Raw genomic sequence first — 20414 nt, forward strand, 5'->3', positions numbered from 1 at the left:
TGAAAGATGGGGTTTTTGATGGATATTGTTTTGATGGATGATTTAGGGTGGATAGAAGGATGGGTTAAAAGGAATTGATGGATCATAACACTCAGGGTTGCGGAAAGACCTCAAAACCTCTCTCTCTCTCTCTCTCTCAAAACTGTCTTCCTAGCATAGCTATATTGAAATCAATAAGTTCTTTATATCCTAATCTTCCATCATCCTTGTGCTGACACAATTTATCCAATGATTGCCAATGCATACTTCTCCTATTTCAACCTGAACTCCATCATAATTAGGCAACTGCACTAGTTAATTTTTTCGTCACTGTCTTTGGAATTCGAAAATAGGACATGATATGGTTTGGTAGAGCAGTAATCACTAACTTTATGAGTACCTATTTTCCTCCTTTTGTAAAAAATTGATTGTCTATCCATTTACATGGTTGTGTAGTCTTTCTTGGATTAAACCAAAAATTGGGGGTTTTTGATCCACCCACACTCTCTGGGATCCCCAAATAAGATCTCATCACTCCGATATTTTGGATCCCTAAAATATTTTGTAACTCCTGCCTAATTGGTTCGTCAACCCCATGGCCAAACTAAATTCATAATTTTTGTAAATTAATCTATTAACCGGAAATTCTTCGTACTTCTTTTGTGCTTTACAGAAAAAAAGACTATCATCCGCAAAGAGAAGATGAGATATGGATGGACATTCCCTTGCTACTTTTAGACATGTCACTGGTTTGTCTTCGCTTCTTTCTTTATATTCGTAATCAACGCTTCCGTACACAATGAATAAATACGAAGAATCACGTTGTCTGAGTCTTCTTTGTTGGATAATATGCTCTCTTGGTTGCCGATTCAATAAAACTCTATATTGAACTGAAGATATACATTCCATCATAAATTGAACCCATCGAGAATCAAAATCCATCTTCTCAAAAAATACTTGTACAAACACCCATTCTGCAAACCGTGAACATTTCATGAGAAATAAGGATGTTGTCTGATATTAAGCATCTTCCCACAAAAGCAGATTGAGTTTCCGAGATGACACATGGTCAATACATATTTAGCCTTTGACATAAGACCTTTGAGATAATCTTGTATCCTATGTTGCACAGACTTACCGGTCCTAGTTCTGTCGTCCTTGTGGGCCGCTCTGTTTTGGATATCAAGCAGATATTTGTAATGTTCAATCTTGTTTCCATTTTTCCAGATCGTAAGAATGTATTCACTAGGTCAAGCAGATCTTATTTAATGATATGCCAAGAATACTGAAAGAAAATAGCTGCCATCCCATCAGGTCCAGGGGTCTTCTCTGGGTGCATCATAAACAACACAGACCTCACTTCATCTTCTGTGGCCTCCCTTATTAACCATCAGTTCATTTAATCAGTAATACTTGATGGAATCTCAGCCAGAAACTCCTGAAAGTCCACAGGTGATGTAGAACTAAACAAATTCTTCAAAATTGTCCACATCCACCTTTCCCACCCCCTTTATCTTCTGTTATCTGTTGTCCACTTTTATCATGAAGTCTCAAAATTTTGTTTTGTGCTCTGCGTTGTTGTTTCGTTAAAGCATGATAGAACTTTGTGTTTAAATCTCTCGTCGTTTGCCACATATTTTGTGTTTCAATTACCAGTAATATTTCTCATCTTTATACACTTCTTCTAGTTTCCTTGAAACATCAATAATTTCTACCTGCGTCATGGCATCGTCTGTTTGTGCTTCCTCTAAAGCTCTTTGGAGTTCTGAAATTATGTACTTCCCATATGGAGGATTGTTTTCCCTCCATCTTGATATTTCATGTCTACAGTTACTCAATTTAGTGACAAAACACCTCTTAACATCGTCCGTCGAATCATTCCATCCACTATTAATCCAATAAGCCATCTTGCCCAATCCATCTTTTATCAAACCAAAATTTTACTCGTCTTCTGGGCACCTTATCCTCGACGGTTGCCACTATTGGTTTGCAATCAGATCCAACCATACTTAAATATTCTAAATAAGAGTGTAGAAACATGGTGTGCCAATTTTCATTTGCTAGTTCCATGTCCAACCTGCATCTTATCATTTATTTCCCTCTCCCCACCTGCCACGAGATTACGTTACCCAGCAACGAAAAGTCCAACAAACCACAATTCCTAATCATATTGTTAAATACCATGAAAGTTCATGCACTTCTTAAAGATCAACATTGTTTCTCATTGTTTCTACTTATTTCATTGAAATCCCAAATGATGAACCATGGCTCCATACAAACCAGTCCATATCGCGTGAGTCATTTCTAAACATGATCCCTAAACTTTGGAATTGGATCCCCACAAACAAAGGTTAGAAAAACTTTATTTCCTTGCATCTCTACTTCCACATCAATCATATGATTGTTTGCATACAAAATATTTACATTAGTCATTATTATAATAGAGTGTCAGGCGTCAACTCGTTCCTTGAGGATCATCGTGACATGTTTATCATATCCAAAATGAGATTAAAACTCTGAACAAATGTAAAATATTGCTTCATTTCTGATAAGAATAAGAATTATGGTTTGTGTTTATACCATATCTTCCTAAGGTAACTTATCATCCATTTACTTCCCCATTCCTTTATAATTCCAGCTTAGAATTCTCATATTAAAACTGATAATTCATGTTGCTCTTGCAAGCTATAATTACGGGCATGTTCTTGCTGGCACTGTGACCGTAAAGAAAAAGACCCCCTTGTAGTTATATTCTTGAGCCTTATGTCCTTTGTCTTGCACCTCCCATCTTATTCTTGTGCATAATAAATGTAGACCAGTTGGAGTTTGTTCATTGCTTCCATGTCCCTACGAAACACCTTCGTACACGTACTCCATGGCCTCACATGCAACCATTTTCATCGGTATATTCACCAGACACAAATAAACACTCGTATCTTGAACAGTCCCCAGCCCCTAGATTTGATAGCCATGTCGTGTATCATCTTGCTGAAGATCCATACTGCTCACTAGCCAACCTATTCCCACTTGAATGTTATCATTCCAACTCCTTGTTTTCCAGCACTCCATAAGACTGAAAAAAATATTGCTCGGCATGTAACGAAACCATAGTGAATCATTTTACAATAACCAGGGTGGATCCTTTTTCAATAACATAATTCAAACCCAGGTTGTGTACATGGTATTTTTCATGTAAAACTCTTTTAATGCATAGAAATAACATGTTGTAATGTTCCATCGAAAAACATGATAATGTCTTTACACCAGATTGATCACTTGTTGCAAAGTATAGAGCTCTTTTTGAGACCCCTGCAAATAGGTCAAATACTTGATCCACTGAAGATTGTAACAACATTGTGATGACAGAAGACTAGAGAGTCCAGTTGTCAAAGCAAAGCATATTATTCATTTCAATTGCATCAAGCACTTACACCATATGAAAACTACCAGCAAACCACAAATTAAAAAAAAAAAAAACCAAAGCAACATATGCTCATAAAGCTTATTGAAAATTGGAAAACATACTCAGCAAAAACCACCACCTTTTTCCATTGTTGTATTCCATAGATTAAAGTTATTGTTTTGGATTCTCCTCCTTTGGGGCTGAGGGGTCCTTCTCATCTTCATGTTTCACCTCTTCCCATGCATTGGTTGTGGTCTTCGAGAGATTCTTTTTGCAAGGTGTTAATAGCGCCTGAATCATACGTTTTTTGTGGTTCCTTCTGCCAAGCTCATTGTTGACTTAAACAACTTCTTCTTTCCCTCTGCTTCTTTGTAACCTCTCCTTTCCTCGCATGATTCCTACCAAGATCACGACCTGACTCCCCCCTCATGTTTTATCTGGATTCCTTGTTAAGCCTCATTAGTGTCCATGTCATGAGACTTACTGACAACCTTACATTCCTAAGAGAAATCAGTTCCCTTCTCATCCATTTTAACTCCATGGGGCCCCACATTAACCAAATTATATCCAGTATTCTCACCTAACCGATATATGGTTTCATCTAAGCCTATTCCAATATCCTTTAGATCATTCAGACTTTGTTCTGGGACCTCATTCACTAAATCTAAGCCATCCTCAACCACTACCAATTCCATACACACCTTGGCTTCTAGTTGTCCCTCATGGACATTAGTGGCCATCATTGTTGATGTAGTTGGCTCTTTTCGGTCATTGGAGGTCTCATGTCTGTTGTGGGTAGACTCGCAGACTCTAAACACACCCTTTTGGCTCCTCGCACCACGTGAATCCATCAGGGAACGGTATCATTGACGTGAGTCTCTTGAGGTCATGTGTCGTGAGCTCGTATGATAGGATACTCCATCTTCTCTACCAAACTTGTTTCGCCTATCATTGAAACCCTTGAGTCTTTGTCTGCTACTCGGCTCCATTTTGATTCCCTTGTCTCGTACATATTTTCTTCCCTCATTCCATGGTAAGATATCTTCCCATTATCCTTATCTTTGACCTCCATGGCTCCATTTATTACAACACCTTTGTAGCTAGAGCTACAAGCATTATGTTTCCCTGAAGTAACATCTCTTTAAACCTTCTCCTCCTCTTGATCCTCCTTCTTGGTAGGGCATTTATGATGATCATGGCACAAATTGTAGCATATCCTACAATACCCGAAAAATATTTTGTACCTTAGATTTACCAGAGCCTCTTCCCCACCATGAAACTCCATATGAGTTTTAAAACAAAGTTTCTTGAAGCCATCTACCTCAATTTGGACTTTCCCATTATCTAAATCCATATCCTTTGCCACTCCAAGAGCCTGATCAATACTTGTGAGAGTCAGAATTGTCCAGTAATGGAGAGGCACGCCCATTGATTTTACCCAAAAGGTTATTTCTGATGGGTAGTTTGGTTCCACAACTAGCTTCCATCAGACTAATGAGATCATTTAATAATCGAAATGGTAAGGTTGCATCTTAGCTACCCCTTCAATATCTTCTTCCTTGTCGAAATCAAACTGGAACCATCCTAACCCCAAAAAAGGTCAAGTGACATTATTCTCCAATTTCTAGATCTTTGAGAGCATCACCAGAAGCGCTTTGATATACAGAAGAGTAGGATTCATACACATGCCAATCATTTTTTGGCATACCTTCAATCAACACTGATTTATCAAATTTTGGACTGAAATCTTCAATGTCTTGATGGTATCCTCCATTCTCTTACTACCTCCTGATCTGCCCACAAGTTGTCATTGGGTCCTTGACAAAAGTGATGAGAACTAATAAGACACCAAGGAGATTGGAAGAATTTAGAACTGCTATTGTGAGTGTGATGAAACTCATTGTGGTCTCGACTCCCTTTTTACACTCAATGATTCTTTGTAAGTTTCATTTTGTTTGTAGTATCCATTGAATACCAAGAATTTGTATCGCATATTGTAACCTTCTCAATATCCGGTGATTGATGGAACGAGAATATTGCTGACCTTGAAAATATTTACTTGTCATCTTTCTCTCAATCTCTGATCTGAAATCTTGATTTTGTATTAGTGCTTTTCTTAACTTGGTATAGATTATCTTTGTCAAATCTCTATCAAATCCCTTTATGTCTCCATTTGATTCTTTCGTAAAGATCGGATCTCTCAATCAATAGATTTGTATCTCCCTTTGAATACAAGTTCCAAAAGAGCCTCATTCTGTAATCGCACCCTAGAGATTGTCAATATCTGCATTTTTCCAATGACGAAATCATAGATGCTCCTTCTGAAGAATCCGCCATATCCCTCCGATTCGCTTGAGATCTTCATTATGAGGAGAATCCCCACCAGAATTAATTGATTTAACCCTCCAAATCCCCAAAATCGATCTCTGAATTCTCATCAAACTCCTAAGGTTGTGATTGGCGACATCAAATTTGTGGATTTCAATGCGTTTTTTTTGTAAAAACTGCCATGCAGTTACCATTCACGATTTTCAGACAGAAGCATTTTTTATTAAAAAAATGAAATCCGTTCACGCATACCAAGACGTTCATAATACACAGCAGATAAAATAACGCACTTCAATTCCGCCTATCAACTAATATCATGCGGTTCAATGAAAAACGCCTTTATACAGTGTACAATAAATAATGTTTTTATTCTAGATTAATATATTTCACCTATATATGACTACAAGTACGTGACACAAACTCATACTACTACCTCTCTTCCTTTTTTGGTTGTGTGAGCTAAACTAAAAAAAAACTCTCTCTTTTTCTACTCATTAAGGAAGAACGTCCAGTTCCTCCAAAAAAAAAAAGAACGTCCAGAATTTTAAAAGTATGGTTTGCTGCAGTGTATATAATTTAGAATATACATATATGTGAAAGAATGTTGCATAAGGTTTAATATACTCTCACTTTAAAAATATTGTCATAATCTTGTATAATTGGTTAGTAATGATGTTAGTTAATTATTTTAGACCGATGTGTACATGCGGTGTGATGAAAACAAAGTACTATTCACATTTATAGATAATACTTTATTTAAGACAAACACAAGTATACATGAGGTAGGTGATTTCTCTTTGTCAACATATATTTCATTTCATAATGCCCAATGGGCTACGTACAGAGGAATTAAAGTCTACAAGGCCCATTTAAAATAAAACATGTTTGGTAAGCAAATGACAAATCAATTGAAACTTGCATGTATCCATCTGTCTTCCACCGAAGAATGTCAGGGCCACATGGCAGCAAACTTGAAGGGTTTCTAGCATCTTCCACCGACCTCTCGATTCTCCACCGCCGTTGGTGTATTCTCCACCACTAATCCACTATCTTCACCATTTCAATCGCCACCATTCACAGACTTCAAACAGCCTCTGTAATTACCATCTATTGCCAGTCGCCTAAGCAAATGATCTCGTTCTTCAATCACCATCTTCATTTAACCCTAGAGATCTTGTAGAAACCGAGATGTAGACCATTTGTTAAGACATCTAATGAAAACCCCAACTCTTCTTAATCTAATCTCTCCCCCACCAAGAACAATCTCTCATTTTCAAGATATACAATCAACGAAGCACTACATGTGAAGTCTAATTTATTGGCCATAAAACAAGTAGATTTATAATCGTTTGATGTAATCGAGCTAAGATGACAAATCGAAGAACTAAGAAACATAGCCTATGGAATCTGGAATAAAGCAAGCAAAAGAAGGACTTTTTGAATCAAACCAAATCGAATCTAGATGATAAACACAAAAAATATCTTCGATATTGGTTTGAACAAACACAACAAAACGATAAAACAAAAATAAAATAAATCGCCACTGCGAAGAGTAGATCCGCTAACCGGAATAAAAGATTTGCTAAGCGAAAGATATTTACAGACAAAAAACAAAAGGGGGTGATCGGCAGCACCATCACCGACCACCGGAATAGCTTTCTTCTGATCAGAGTTCTAGTGAGAGACGAGAGGAAAAGAGAGATGAGGTAGGTGATTTTAAATTGTATAATCTCGGTTTCTCATTTTGTTTTTTTTTCATTTTGTTTTAGCCATTCCATTTCAGAATAGAAAAAGAAAACAAGACATCTTGCTCAGAAAAGAAAGAAAAGAAGACTTGCTCTCTACCTTGGACAACAAGTAAGTTTTTAATTGTAATTATTTTCTAGTATATAACTATTACAAATGAACTGATAATATAATTATTTAATAATTATCTTATGCATTTAAATAAAGTAATAATACATCACTTATAAATGAAATGAAAGTATAGTTATTTAGTTTTAAAACTGTGTACACTTTAGATAAATATATTTGTTTATCAGATTATATGTTTTTTGTCAGCTGTCATATTATATGTTTTACAATTTAGTTTAATGTATAAAAACAAAAAAAATTATAGTTTAGGTTAGTAAATTATATGATAATTAATTTTTATATAGTATGGACATTGGATAATATCACATATAGATTTTTAACATCAACCTACAAATAGATTTAATTATTTTTATTATAAATTAACTACTATAAACAGACTACCTTTTCTCTGTATTTATCATATTTATATATATATATATATATATATAATTAATTACTATTTTAAAGTTATAATATAAACTATATACCATATATAAATATGTTAAATAATAAGATTTAACAATTGTTAAGAGTATATTAAGTAACTATAATCTATACAAATTATACCTTACAATGTTTACATAATATGATTACTTACTGTAAATTATAATAATGTAGCTTTATACATTTAAATAAATTTGTTATTTTTATATACAAATGAGTTGAAAAACAAAAACATAATCATTATATAAGAAAACTACTATTTCTTAACAATGCGATCAACTTTATGTTAGAAAGGTAATAGTTTACATACATATTTAGGATTCTATAGTATTAACTATTACATTCAAATTGAAGGTGAAGATGTCGTCCAATCGCCACCGAAATACCAGCTCTTGCAGACCAACAAATTCAAACCAACTGGCGGAAGATTCAACTCTTCCCGCAGAAGCAACTTTAAGGATAAATTTTTACTAATTTTGACTTATAAATTTTGTAAATTTATTTTTAGTACTAATGTTATAATTTATACATTTGTAGAATAAAAAACGTTTTAGTCCCATGTTTCACACTTGCTCGGACCTTCCATTGACAACCACTAACACGACATGTTGCCACAAACAGAGTTTTCGTTGACTTGAATATTCTGAAGGAGAACCTACGCCTCACCGCTGTCAACCACAACTCTGAAAGCAGTGCATCCTTACTAGCAAAACTCTGGTTGACATAGATTCTGTCTGCAGATGATCCTTCTCCTTCACAACCATATGCCCCTTTGTAATCATCAAAACAGATTTCATCATCTTCTTCCTCATCCTCGTCTTTAACTTTTCCATACTCACTATAATCCTCAGCATCAGCGACAACAGGGATGTCAGCATCCTCCTCCCCATCATGATCCTCAGCTTCATGCCCCTCCTCAGCTTCATGCCCCTCCTCAGCTTCATCCCCCTCCTCAGCTTCATCTCCCTCTTCATCTTCATCGCTCACATCAGCTTCATCCCCCTCCTCAGCTTCATCCCCCTCCTCAGCTTCATCCCTTTCCTCTGAAACCGTTCTCATCTTGCTAAAGCTTGATACACAAAGACGTACTTCATGCGTTTTAGTTATCTCGAGCAAGTTCCGAACTTTTCTATCACTTGTAACATGAATAGGAGGAAGGTCTGGAGCCATCTGTTGTAATGAGTAGGTTAGCTCCATAGACTCTGTGTTCATGTCCAGGTTATAATCTTCTTGAGCCATTGCAACAAGATCAGCATGTGTCGAACCTTCACTCAAAAATAACATTCTCGCTCCTTTGAAATGATCAACCACAAAATTCCAACATCCATCTTTCAACAACCATTCTCCACACACTGCATGTAACTGACGCATCATCTGAAAAAGTCAAAATAAAACACATTAGCAAACTTAGAACAAAGAAAACGAAAGTTTATTAAAGATCGAAGCGGACGACTTCAATCTAAGTTGTCCAGACGACTAAACTATACGTCGTCTGGTCAACGCAGAGGTTATTTTTGCAATTGACTTTGAAATCTGTTATTTCGGACGACTGAAAAATAAGTCGTCTACTATTGTTTGGTTAAAAAAAAACTCCAAAAAACCTAGACGACTTACATTTCAGTCGTCATAGGTTAGTTTTGCATTTGACTGGATTATTTCAGAAGTTTGACTTTCCTGGACGACTTACATTTCAGTCGTCTAGGAAAATTAAAATAATAATATTTTTTTAAAAGTAGACGACTTACAGTTAAGTCATCATAGGTTAGTTTTGCAATTGAAAAAAAAAACTTCAAGATTTAATTATATACAAACGACTTATAATTCAGTTGTCCGCGAGACGACTTACATGTAAGTCGTCCAGGATTTACGAGGTTTGACCAGAATCTCGGAAAAAAATCCTTATAAGTCGTCTGTGTATAATTAAATCTTGAAGTTTTTTTTTTTCAATTGCAAAACTAACCTATGACTACTTAATTGTAAGTCGTTTACTTTTTAAAAAATATTATTATTTTAATTTTCGCCAGATGACTGAAATGTAAGTCGTCTGGGGAAGTCAAACTTCTGAAATTATCCAGTCAAATGCAAAACTAACCTATGACGACTGAAATGTAAGTAGTCTAGGTTCTTTGGAAATTTTTTTGAAACCAAACAAAAACAGATGACTTAACTTTCAGCCGTCTCAGGTTACAAATTTCAAAGCCAATTGCAAAAATAACCTCTGCATTGACCAGACGACTTCCAGGTAAGTCGTCTACAGCCAGACGACTTCCCAAGTAAGTCGTCTGACGAACAGATCTGGAAAAAAACTCGATGTCATACCTTAAATTGGTGAGATAAGTTCCTTAGCATACATAAAGCTTCTCCAAGCACACAGAATCGTTAGCTTCTATGACTCTATGAACCATAAAAATTTTAGAATCAAAATCTTGAGTTTTTTTAGTTCATTGTGGAAAGAAAGTGAGAGATATGTTGTGTTTAGTTCATAAGAATGGAAAAAGAAGAAGGGTAAATCGATTTTGGGAGCATTAAGAGCTTCAAATTGGTTGTTCATGGTGGTTGTGGTATTGATGACAATGGCAATCTTGTAATTACTTGAAGATGATGAGGGTGAGAGAGTAAAAATATCATTTTCGAAAAGAAAAAAAAAATTGATGGCATTTTCGTAAGTTATATGAACTTGTGGGGTGAATAGGGCAAAACCAATTTTCAAAAAAAAAAGAGGTTAGTTTTGTGTTTGACTTTAAGTTGTAGGTCAATTTTGCAAAAAGTCCTATAAATGAAGTACTGGAGTAACGTACAAAGGCCATGACTTGTTTTCGTCAACGTCAATAATTATTTGTGATGATGTACGTTTCATGATATTAACTATAGTATATAGTAATCGATGATGTAACTTGCGACGTCCTCGTGAATGGAGCTTCAAATAAGACACTTTCTTTATGCTATGTATATTTTCATATACTAAAAGAAATACTTTTATAGGATCTTTAAATCAGGAGTGTTAAAGCGACCACAATGGCGATTAGAAACTTAGGGTCCGAATGGTGACCGCATAATTAGTAATATTAGCGGAATGAAATTTAAGTGCGGTATGGTTTAACTGTGGTTCATGCGGTTTGTGGGACAAGTGCGTTTTTGACAAAATTAGCAGTGCGGAATTGTGATGATTCGTGAACATGTATAGTTTGCAAAATTGAACAATTAAAAAGAAAATAATGTTAAACAAAAATATCAATGAAATTAATATAATTTAAAGTTAAATGTTCTATTTACTGATGTGATTTAATTTCTTATTTAATGAAATTAATACCAAAATTTCATCTGAATTAAAAAATTTAAATTACATATAAATTAAAAAATAAGTAAAATACAAAAAAAAACATTATCGACTATTTTGATTTTTCCATAACATATTTGCAATGCTATCTCTTATTTGTGCCATTTGTTCTCTGTATGTCGTATAAATTTCTTCTGTATCAGCAATATCAGGTTCCGAATCTCTGTTATCCAGTCTCGTATCTGGCATTGTATTTGTGAAGTCTTCATCCGAGTAGTTTGAAATTTTGATAACCTAAAGAAAGTGGAGGGTTAATGTAATCTCATTGTAGCCATTACCACTCTTTTTTGAACGTGTATATTGTATCTTGGAAAATCAGATAGAACCCTCCATTTTTTCTTCTAAACTCCAAATGTTCTCTAAATAACGGAACGTAAAGACACGTGATACCGGTTGAATAATTCTTGTTTATTTCTAGGAGAAGGACCAAAGTTGAACTGAGACATATAATATCTCACAACTTCATTTTGTGATGATCTATATGGAACTAAAAATCCTTGCTTGTTTGGGTAGCCTAAATCAACAAGATAATATTTATCTCGTGGGGGAAAAGGAAACTCAGAATCATTTTGTTGTGCCATTGCCAGAACAACAGTATCATGACAAGAACCCAGTGCTCCATTCCATATATATGTGAATAACATATTCAAATCATAAATTGCCATGATGTTCAAAGATGTATTATCATGTCAATTCCAATACATTCCTTGTAACTCATGCTCCACTTTTACGCATATATGAGTCCCACCCATAGCTCCAACGAATTCACTGAAAAAAGGATAATATCTTTGATCTGAGTAAAGTTTTTCAGGAATTCGCATTAGCTCTTGTCAGGTTGGAGCTCTAATATAATCACATGACAATAGTTCTGTTGCCGTAAGAAATTCCATAAATTTTCTTTGAATCGTCTCCTGATTTTGTCTAAATCTCAACCAACATCTCTTTGAACTTCATTATGCCCACATATATGTAGAAACATAGCCACACTTTCTTCAGTATTTACATTTAGTGTTGGTTGTAGACCATAGCTTGTTTGTAGTGTATCACACAATGAGCAGAAACACAGCAGTGACATTCGTAATAACTGAAGATAAGCATCATCATCTTCTTGTAGTCGTCGCCATATATTTCTCCAACCTAGACCTCTATCGGTTTGTACTGGTGCCCTTTCAAAATAGCGATGATAATAAGTCAAAGTTGGATTGATTATTAACTCTGCAAATTGCTCATTTTCCTAATTCCACATTTCAATTCTCTCTTCATAACTTAGGTTGTGTATACCTTGTGCTCATAATTGACATATACGGAAAGCCTGAAATTTTAAACATGAAATAAAATAACCCATCAGTAAATATATAATATATTAACCAAATAAAAATGATTATAACGCTAAAAACATATCAATATTTTACAATAAAAACTAGAATATAGTACAACTATCAAAAAAACTAATATTCGTCTTCTGAGTAATTTTGATGACTTTCGTTTATATTTATAGATGTTCCCCATATGTTGAATAAACCTCATGGTCTAGGTGTATATGAAGTATCAGCATTATAGTTTTGTGAAGTTCTGACTGCTGCATTATTTTCTTGAGTATTCCTCACACTTTCTTCTTCATTTCCAACGGAAAATCTATATTGAACAATTGTTGGATTCGTCCTTGATGGTCCGTCTTGTTGAAAGTTTGATGAAATCCCCCACCCTGAAGTATTTTGTGAAAGCCCCCACTGTAAAGCATTTGGTGGTGTGTCCCACTCTGAAGCATTTGGTGGCGTACTCCACTGTGAAATATTTGGCCGTGGTCTCCATTGTTGAGAATTTGATGGTGTGCCCCATTGTTGAGAAGTTGGCGGTGTGTTCCATTGTTGAGCATTTGGTGGTTGTCCCTATTGTTGAGTTGGCTGGGGTGAACCCCATTGTTGAGCATTAGGTTGTGTCCCCCATCTTGAAACACTTGGCAGTGTGCCCCATTGCTGAGCATTTGGTGGTATACCCCATTGCTGAGCATTTGGTGGTGTACCCCATTGTTGAGCAGTTGACGGTGTGCCCCACTGTTGACTATATGAACTCTCACATGATTGGTCAACACCTAACTGTTTTGGCATATCTTCGTTGTTTCGCGAAACACCAGTCGTAGCTTCAAATAATTGTAACTTATCTTCGTCGATGCTTCCAGCTATATCAAGAAAATACTTACGCCAAAAGACTAACTCTTTAAGAGTATTAAGGCATGTCCAGTAAAATCTTCCTTTTGGAATGCTTAGAGCAAGAAATATTTCTTCTGCTTTTTTCCATTCATCATAGTTTTCTTGGTCAAAAGCACCTGGACGAAGTTGTTGTAAACTTTGTCGTTGAAATTCTATATATCCAGCGATAGTGTTTTGCAATGTTGTCTCAAAAAAAATGATCTTCTTCTATTTCCTCGTGACCCACTCTTGAGAGGAACTCGAGAAGTTTCTCCTAATCTATGAGATGTGGTTCCACGTCTAGCGCTTGATTGTAAATTTTGTCTCCCTCATTGATGGCCTCTACGAACTGTTTTATTGGTATCTTCATTCAAATGATGTGTCCCATCGTCAACTATAACACGATACACTTCTCGTCTTCCATCTCTTAAGGTTGTGTTTGTGGTCGATCACCACTATATGTGTCCGATCCATCGTCAACTTCTTCATCTACTAAACGTGTGTTGATCAACTCTTCTCTTCGTTGGCGTGCAGATGGTTGAGATTGCGATTGAACATCATGTAGTGCGAAACATCGTACCATCACCTCCCAAAAAATGGGTGGCTTTCGGTTCAAGCTTTTTGTTAATTTACATCCCTGCAAGTATACAACCATTAGATTATTTTATATGTAACTATTTGATTTTGTTATTATAAAAATTATGTATACTCACGACTTCACGTTCTTCCACCATGCTTCAGACGCATATATCATAGATGTATCAGGATCAACCGAGATACCAATAAAACTCATCAGAGTTTTCCATCTCTTATAACTTTTTTTGAATTCATCAAACTTGTTTGTGAAGAAATTATAAGTTATATTCATATTGAACGCTCGGTTTAATTTGTCAACCATATACTCTCTACCGATAGTTGATGAATTTTTAAGAGTATAATCATCCAAAGCAACTGCTTCGTCGAACAATTGAATTAATGTTTTTTTTTGTATGTATGACCATTTGTATTGTAACCAAGTATTTGGCAACTCATACATGTTCCATCCCAGACAGAATCGCTCAGCGGAAACGTTGTACTCCGAAGTAAATTGGTCGACTTTTCATAGATCGAGTTGGAATCATTGATGGGTTGAATCCGCAGCATATCAAAGATGCAATGAAGAACATGTTTGGCATGACACTTGATTACACCACTTCATACAGAGCATTGTTATATGCGCAAGAAATGGTGAGAGGATCAGCAGAAGACGGGTATGAGCGACTGCCTTCATATTTGGAGTAAATCAAGGCAGCAAATCCGGGTTCTATCACAGCTATAGAACTTGATTCTCTGAATAGATTTAAGTATATATTTCTTGCTTTTGGAGCTTCGATCAGAGGATTTAAGTATCAGAGACGGGTCATTGTGGTGGATGGGACTCACCTAAGTGGGAAGTATGGGGGTACTATGTTGGTTGCAGCCGCACAAGACAGTAATTTTCAGATATATCCATTGGCTTTTGGGATCGTAGATGGTGAGAATAATGAATCTTGGGAATGGTTTTTCACAAAATTGGCGAGCTGTGTATCTGATGAGTATCCTCTGGTGATAGTCTCCGACAGGCACGCCTCCATTATAAATGCGTGTGAAAAGGTGTTTCCTTGGGTAACCCGAGGAATATGTTATTATCACCTTCAAGAGAATATTGTCAAAAAGTATAAAGGGAAGCATCTCTTGTACTTCGTGAAAGGTGCTGCTTATGCTCATACACTTTACGATTTTGATCGGTACATGGATGAGATATGGAGTGCAAATCCGGATCTTGCTGAGTATCTGGAGGAAGCCGATGTGACCCTATGGTCTAGGGTTCATTGTCAGGGAGACATGTACAACTTAAAAACGAGCAATATCGCTGAATCAATTAACTCCGCACTGAAGCGAGCAAGAGGATTTCCTATTCAGTTCCTGCTGGAGTTCATAAGGGAGAAGCTAGGAAGGTGGTACTGGAAAAGGAGAGGAGATGCTTTGAGTCTTACAACTCAACATAGTCGGGGTGTTGAACACTTGCTTGCTGTCCGAGAGGAGAACGCGTATACTCTGAGAGTCCAACAAATTGATGGATGGAAGTTCTTTGTGAAAGGTGGAAATAGGGACTGTAATGTTGATCTGGAACTTCAAAAGTGTGATTGTGGTGTCTATCAAGTCGAGAAAATACCTTGCTCTCATGCTATAGCAGCTGGAACAGCAGCTGGTGTGCATAAATCCACACTTGTGTGGCCGGTCTACTCAAAGGATACTTTGTTTGCAGGATACTCAGAGAATATATATCCTTGTGTTGGACAACTTGTTGAGGCACGCACATGCTTTCCTCCGGAAGTAAAGCGTGGTCCGGGGAGACAGAAGAAATCAAGATGGCAATCTTGGTTGGAGCTATCCAGGATGAGAGGACGCAAACCCCGGAAGCAACACAGGGTTTATAGGTGCTCAGTCTGCAAAGAAATTGGCCATAAACGTCCACAATGTAAGAACTGACGTGGAAGACCTTTAAGTAAGTCGTCCAGAAGACCTTCTGGTTAGTCGTCCAACGTCTTAACTAGAATTTTCTTCTGGTTAGTCGTCCAGAAGACCTTTAAGTAAGTCGTCCAGAAGACCTTCTGGTTAGTCGTCCAACGTCTTAACTAGAATTTTCTTCTGGTTAGTCGTCCAGAAGACCTTTAAGTAAGTCGTCCACAATGATTTTCTATGTTTTATGAACTTCTCTGTAGACTCCATGTTTTATGATTTTCTATGTTTTATGAACTTCTCTGTAGACTCTATGTTTTATGAATTTGTATGTTTTATGAACTTTTCTTTGTAGACCTTCTATGTTAAATCGTCCAAACTAATTCCAACGACAGTGCAATTTAAAAAAGACAAGTTAAACATTACATATTCCGAAAGGTTACTGCACTACCAAACTAATTTCCTACGGAATTCTAGTTTGGTATGAGGATAGGTTACAAAAAACATCATCCTATCCTGACCCTGTTAATTTCCCCTAATCTACCATACTACAGTACACAAAAGCATCAAGTTCAAATACAATCGCAACAGCACACAATAACACATCCAATATCTAATCATACGTTGCAAGGTTCTCATTATTGTCTTGGTTTTCCCATTCATGGCACATAGGAAGCTCTCGAAATATATCCAGCGCCATCTTCTCCCTGATGGTCTTCCCGTTTTTTTTGTCAAACGGTGGGAAATTCCATCCCAAGAGCATGACATTCAATGTACTTCAGAGTGAAGGGGCCACAATCACCAGCTCGGCACTGATGTACTCCAACGGTTTGTCTCGCATATGTGTATGGCTCCAATGTGTATTGAACCTTTTGTTCGTCAGAGAGCGCACACTCAACAAGCATATAAGGGACCATTGTGACAAAAGGCTCCATTACCTCATCGAGTTCTTCAGGGCTAATATGAGAGACAATGCTGTCCCAGACAACGATGTGCTTCTTAGGGATTGATATCCATATAGCAATCCAATGCTGGTTCTTGATGTTCACAGGTGCATAGATATCATCCACATCCACCCCCCAAACCTTCTTAGATTTGCAAAAAGAAGGTATCACGCCTGCATGATAATTCCACGCCCCACCAGGGAGTCTTCTTCCTAAACCGTTGGCATCAGGAGCGTCGCTCTTAAAATCAGGGTAGGAGGCCCTCCACTGCCGAGAAAATATATGATCAAAAAAGCACATTCTGTCGCTCCAGAAATGTTCTGGATGGTTTTGGTACCGTTGCCTCATTAAATTAATAAAAGCATCCATTTGCTGCATATAAAACAATACAAGTCAAAAAAACTTACAGACGACTTACAGACGACTTATACAAGTAAGACGACTTACAGACGACTTACAGACGACTACCAGACGACTTAGAGACGACTTACAGACGACTTACGTAAGATAACTACCAGACGACTTATAGACGACTTACAGACGTAAGATAACTATGAGACGACTCACAGACGACTCACAGACGACTTATACAAATCAGAAAAGTACCAGATAACTACCAGACGACTTATATAAGAGTAAGAAAATAGCAGAAGACTTACATGGTCGGTCAGCCATTCTAAGAGGGTTTGGAGGACCTGATAAAATCGACTTGGACATCTACGTGGTTTTTTTTTTCAGAGGCAGTTTATAAGAACTGCAAACACAAAATGTAAATAATCAAATGGAAGCTTTTTTTAATCAAATATAAATAAGCATATTTTTAACAGCAACTTACGGATCTTTTTGCACCCATGCAGTGAGCTCCTTCGACTTCATCTTGTCATAGGGTGCAAAAGGATCATAGCCTCTGCCAACCTGTTTGTTTGGAATGATCTGTTTGGCAGTGCTGTTTCCCTTAAAAGGAGTTTTCTGTGTGGGAGCAATCTTCCTTTCTCGCACACTTTTTTTACGGAGATTCACCAAAGCAGTCTCCTTCTTTGTCTGCCTTCTAGCTTCTTCAACGAGTAAATCTGAAGCAGTGGAAACTTGTTTGTCCAATAAAAGAACGCTAGGATCATCACTCGGTAAGTCGTCTGCAGGTCTCACAAGACAGAGCTCTCTCGAGGAACTCGGTTCTGTAGTAAGACTCGGTTCTTTGGCTTCCTTCCGTCCTCCTTTCGCCCCATTCACACTTTCACTCTGCAATTTCGAGTTCACATTGTGTTTAAAAACTATTAACAAAAGCCCTTACAGCAAAGATCAAATTCACACTAGAAACAAAGCACACATTTTCAGAATCAAGGCATACAGTGGTTCATCAAAGCACACTAGAAACAAAGCACACATGTTCATCAAAGCACACAAGAAACAAAGCACATCAGTCCTGACTCTTCCTAACACTTTTCCTAGTGACTCTCTTCTCTGCAATTTTGGGAGAGGTTTTGGTACTAACCCCGGGTTCGTCAACAGGTTTTGGTGGATTTGAAGTGGTTGTAAGTTGACGATCATCAGATGAACCCCCTTTGTTGGTGATTTCCACCTTCTTCTCCACAGCTACCATCCTATCCCCCAGTAACTTGAGCTCCCTAAGGCACGTCCCAAAGCCAAGATTAATGGCATCAGATATGTCCTTCAAGGACTTTTCAATCTGCTGATGCGTCATCCCTTCACTACGAGCTTTCTTCCGAGGTCTGCTACTTTCTTCCTTCACAACACTCTCTGACTTCATTGTAGTTTTTTCCGTCTTCACGGGACTCACTTCATTCTTCCCTGGACTCACTTCCATCTTCACAACCTTGCGAGTACCGGTGACTTGCCAGCATTCCATGGTCCACTCCCATCCAGGATCATTAAACATGACTTTAATTATGTTATCCGCGGCATGGTCATCTACGTCTCCGTCCCATTTTGGAAACATTTCATCAAAATCCTTCTGAACGAAGTTCTTCACGATAGTCTGCAATAAATAAAAGATATAAACTTAGTTAAGTCGTCTGAGAAGTATTTTTTTCTCAGACGACTTTAAGTCGCCTGAGTGGTCTTTTTGTTGGAAGACTTCCAGACGACTTAACTTTAAGTCGTCTGAGAAGTCTTAGGAGTGAAGTTAAGTACCTGTTTATTGATAGCTGCCTTAAAACATTTGCGTTGTCTTTTGCCACCCTTGTAAGCCAGCAACAGTGGAGACGGTCTGTTTGGTATGGGAGACCCATAATTAGCACCCAATTCTGGCATAGCATAGTACGCCCACACTTGGAGCACTTGTATGAACCCATCAACAGTGTAACCAGTTTGCGTCAAGTCTTTTGCCTTCAGAGAATCCATCAGCACCTTAAACGCCACTCTCCCCCATGGATAATTCTCAAATTTTTCTAAATCCATCACTAGCCTTGCAAGACTAGCTGATGTAGCGGATGAGAACTTTTTCCCTTCGATGTATCCTGCGTAGATGGCAAGGTATCCCAGCCGCATGTGATCATCCCGAGACCACTCGTCGCAGTTGTAAAATACTTTTGTTATCTGTTCAATACTTGGCCCAGTATCGAGATCAACACGCATCTTCTCCCAGAAAGCAGCCATCTCCGTCGTAACCTCACACCTTGGATTTTCCAGGTCCTTGATGTAATCGCAGTTCAGCCCAGTGAGGTGTTCAAACTCTATCAGTGAAAACCTCACAGGTTGTGAAACGACAAGACTCCAGAGCTCAAAATTCTTCTTGATGTCCAGCTGGAAACAGAGCAAAAAATGTAACAGCCTTGAAGTCCAACCAAAGTCAAGCTCCTTGAATTTGATGAACACTCCCAACTTCGACGCCTTCAGATCCTCATATTCGTCAGCTGTGAGACAATCACATAGAGCTTTAAACAACTTTGTGTCATCAGAATGATACGAAATGCTCATGATTGCATCGGGCTCTTCTCCTAATGTAAACATCCTCGGCGGGAGTTCTGGTAAATCCATTTTAAGGCCTGCAAATAATCACAAACAACCATCTCAAACACATAGGTTGCGCACTATGCTAAATATTATAGAAGACTTGCAGACGGCTTCCAGGAAGTGAGAAGACTACTCAGACGACTTCCAGGAAGTGAGAAGACTACTTGGACGACTTCCAGGAAGTCTTCTACGTAGCGACCGAGCGATCGTCCCGCTCGGTCGCTATGTAGCGACCGAGAGATCGTCCCGCTCGGTCGCTACGTAGCGACCGAGCTCGACCAAGCTCGGTCGCTACGTAGCGACCGAGCGATCGTCCCGCTCGGTCGCTACGTAGCGACCAAGCTCGAGCCAAAGCTTGGTCGCTACGTAGCGACCGAGCGATCGTCCCGCTCGGTCGCTACGTAGCGACCGAGCGATCGTCCCGCTCGGTCGCTACGTAGCGACCGAGCTCAGCCAAGCTCGGTCGCTACGTAGCGACCGAG

At 37.8% G+C, this 20414-nt stretch overlaps 2 protein-coding genes and 2 pseudogenes across 2 annotated transcripts; 1 reads left to right on the forward strand and 3 right to left on the reverse strand.

Moving 5' to 3' along the window:
* Positions 1-11596: 11596 nt before the first annotated feature.
* Positions 11597-12183, reverse strand: LOC108870327 (annotated as a pseudogene).
* A 996-nt stretch (positions 12184-13179) lies between these two features.
* On the reverse strand, positions 13180-14238 carry LOC103847752 (annotated as a pseudogene).
* A 451-nt stretch (positions 14239-14689) lies between these two features.
* On the forward strand, positions 14690-16045 carry LOC117129293. The gene is made up of 2 exons (XM_033282854.1): positions 14690-14784; positions 14872-16045. The coding sequence occupies exons 1-2, from the start codon at positions 14690-14692 to the stop codon at positions 16043-16045; spliced, it is 1269 nt and encodes a 422-aa protein (XP_033138745.1).
* Positions 16046-16746: 701 nt separating this feature from the next.
* LOC117129294 lies at positions 16747-19956 on the reverse strand. Its single transcript, XM_033282855.1, has 4 exons — positions 19111-19956; positions 18452-18955; positions 17809-18198; positions 16747-17226 (listed from the first exon to the last, which is right to left on the reverse strand). Exons 1-4 carry the CDS (start codon positions 19954-19956, stop codon positions 16747-16749), a joined length of 2220 nt encoding a protein of 739 aa, XP_033138746.1.
* Positions 19957-20414: the final 458 nt, after the last annotated feature.

Source organism: Brassica rapa, chromosome A10, assembly GCF_000309985.2.
Source record: "Brassica rapa cultivar Chiifu-401-42 chromosome A10, CAAS_Brap_v3.01, whole genome shotgun sequence".
Classification (NCBI taxonomy): domain Eukaryota; kingdom Viridiplantae; phylum Streptophyta; class Magnoliopsida; order Brassicales; family Brassicaceae; genus Brassica; species Brassica rapa.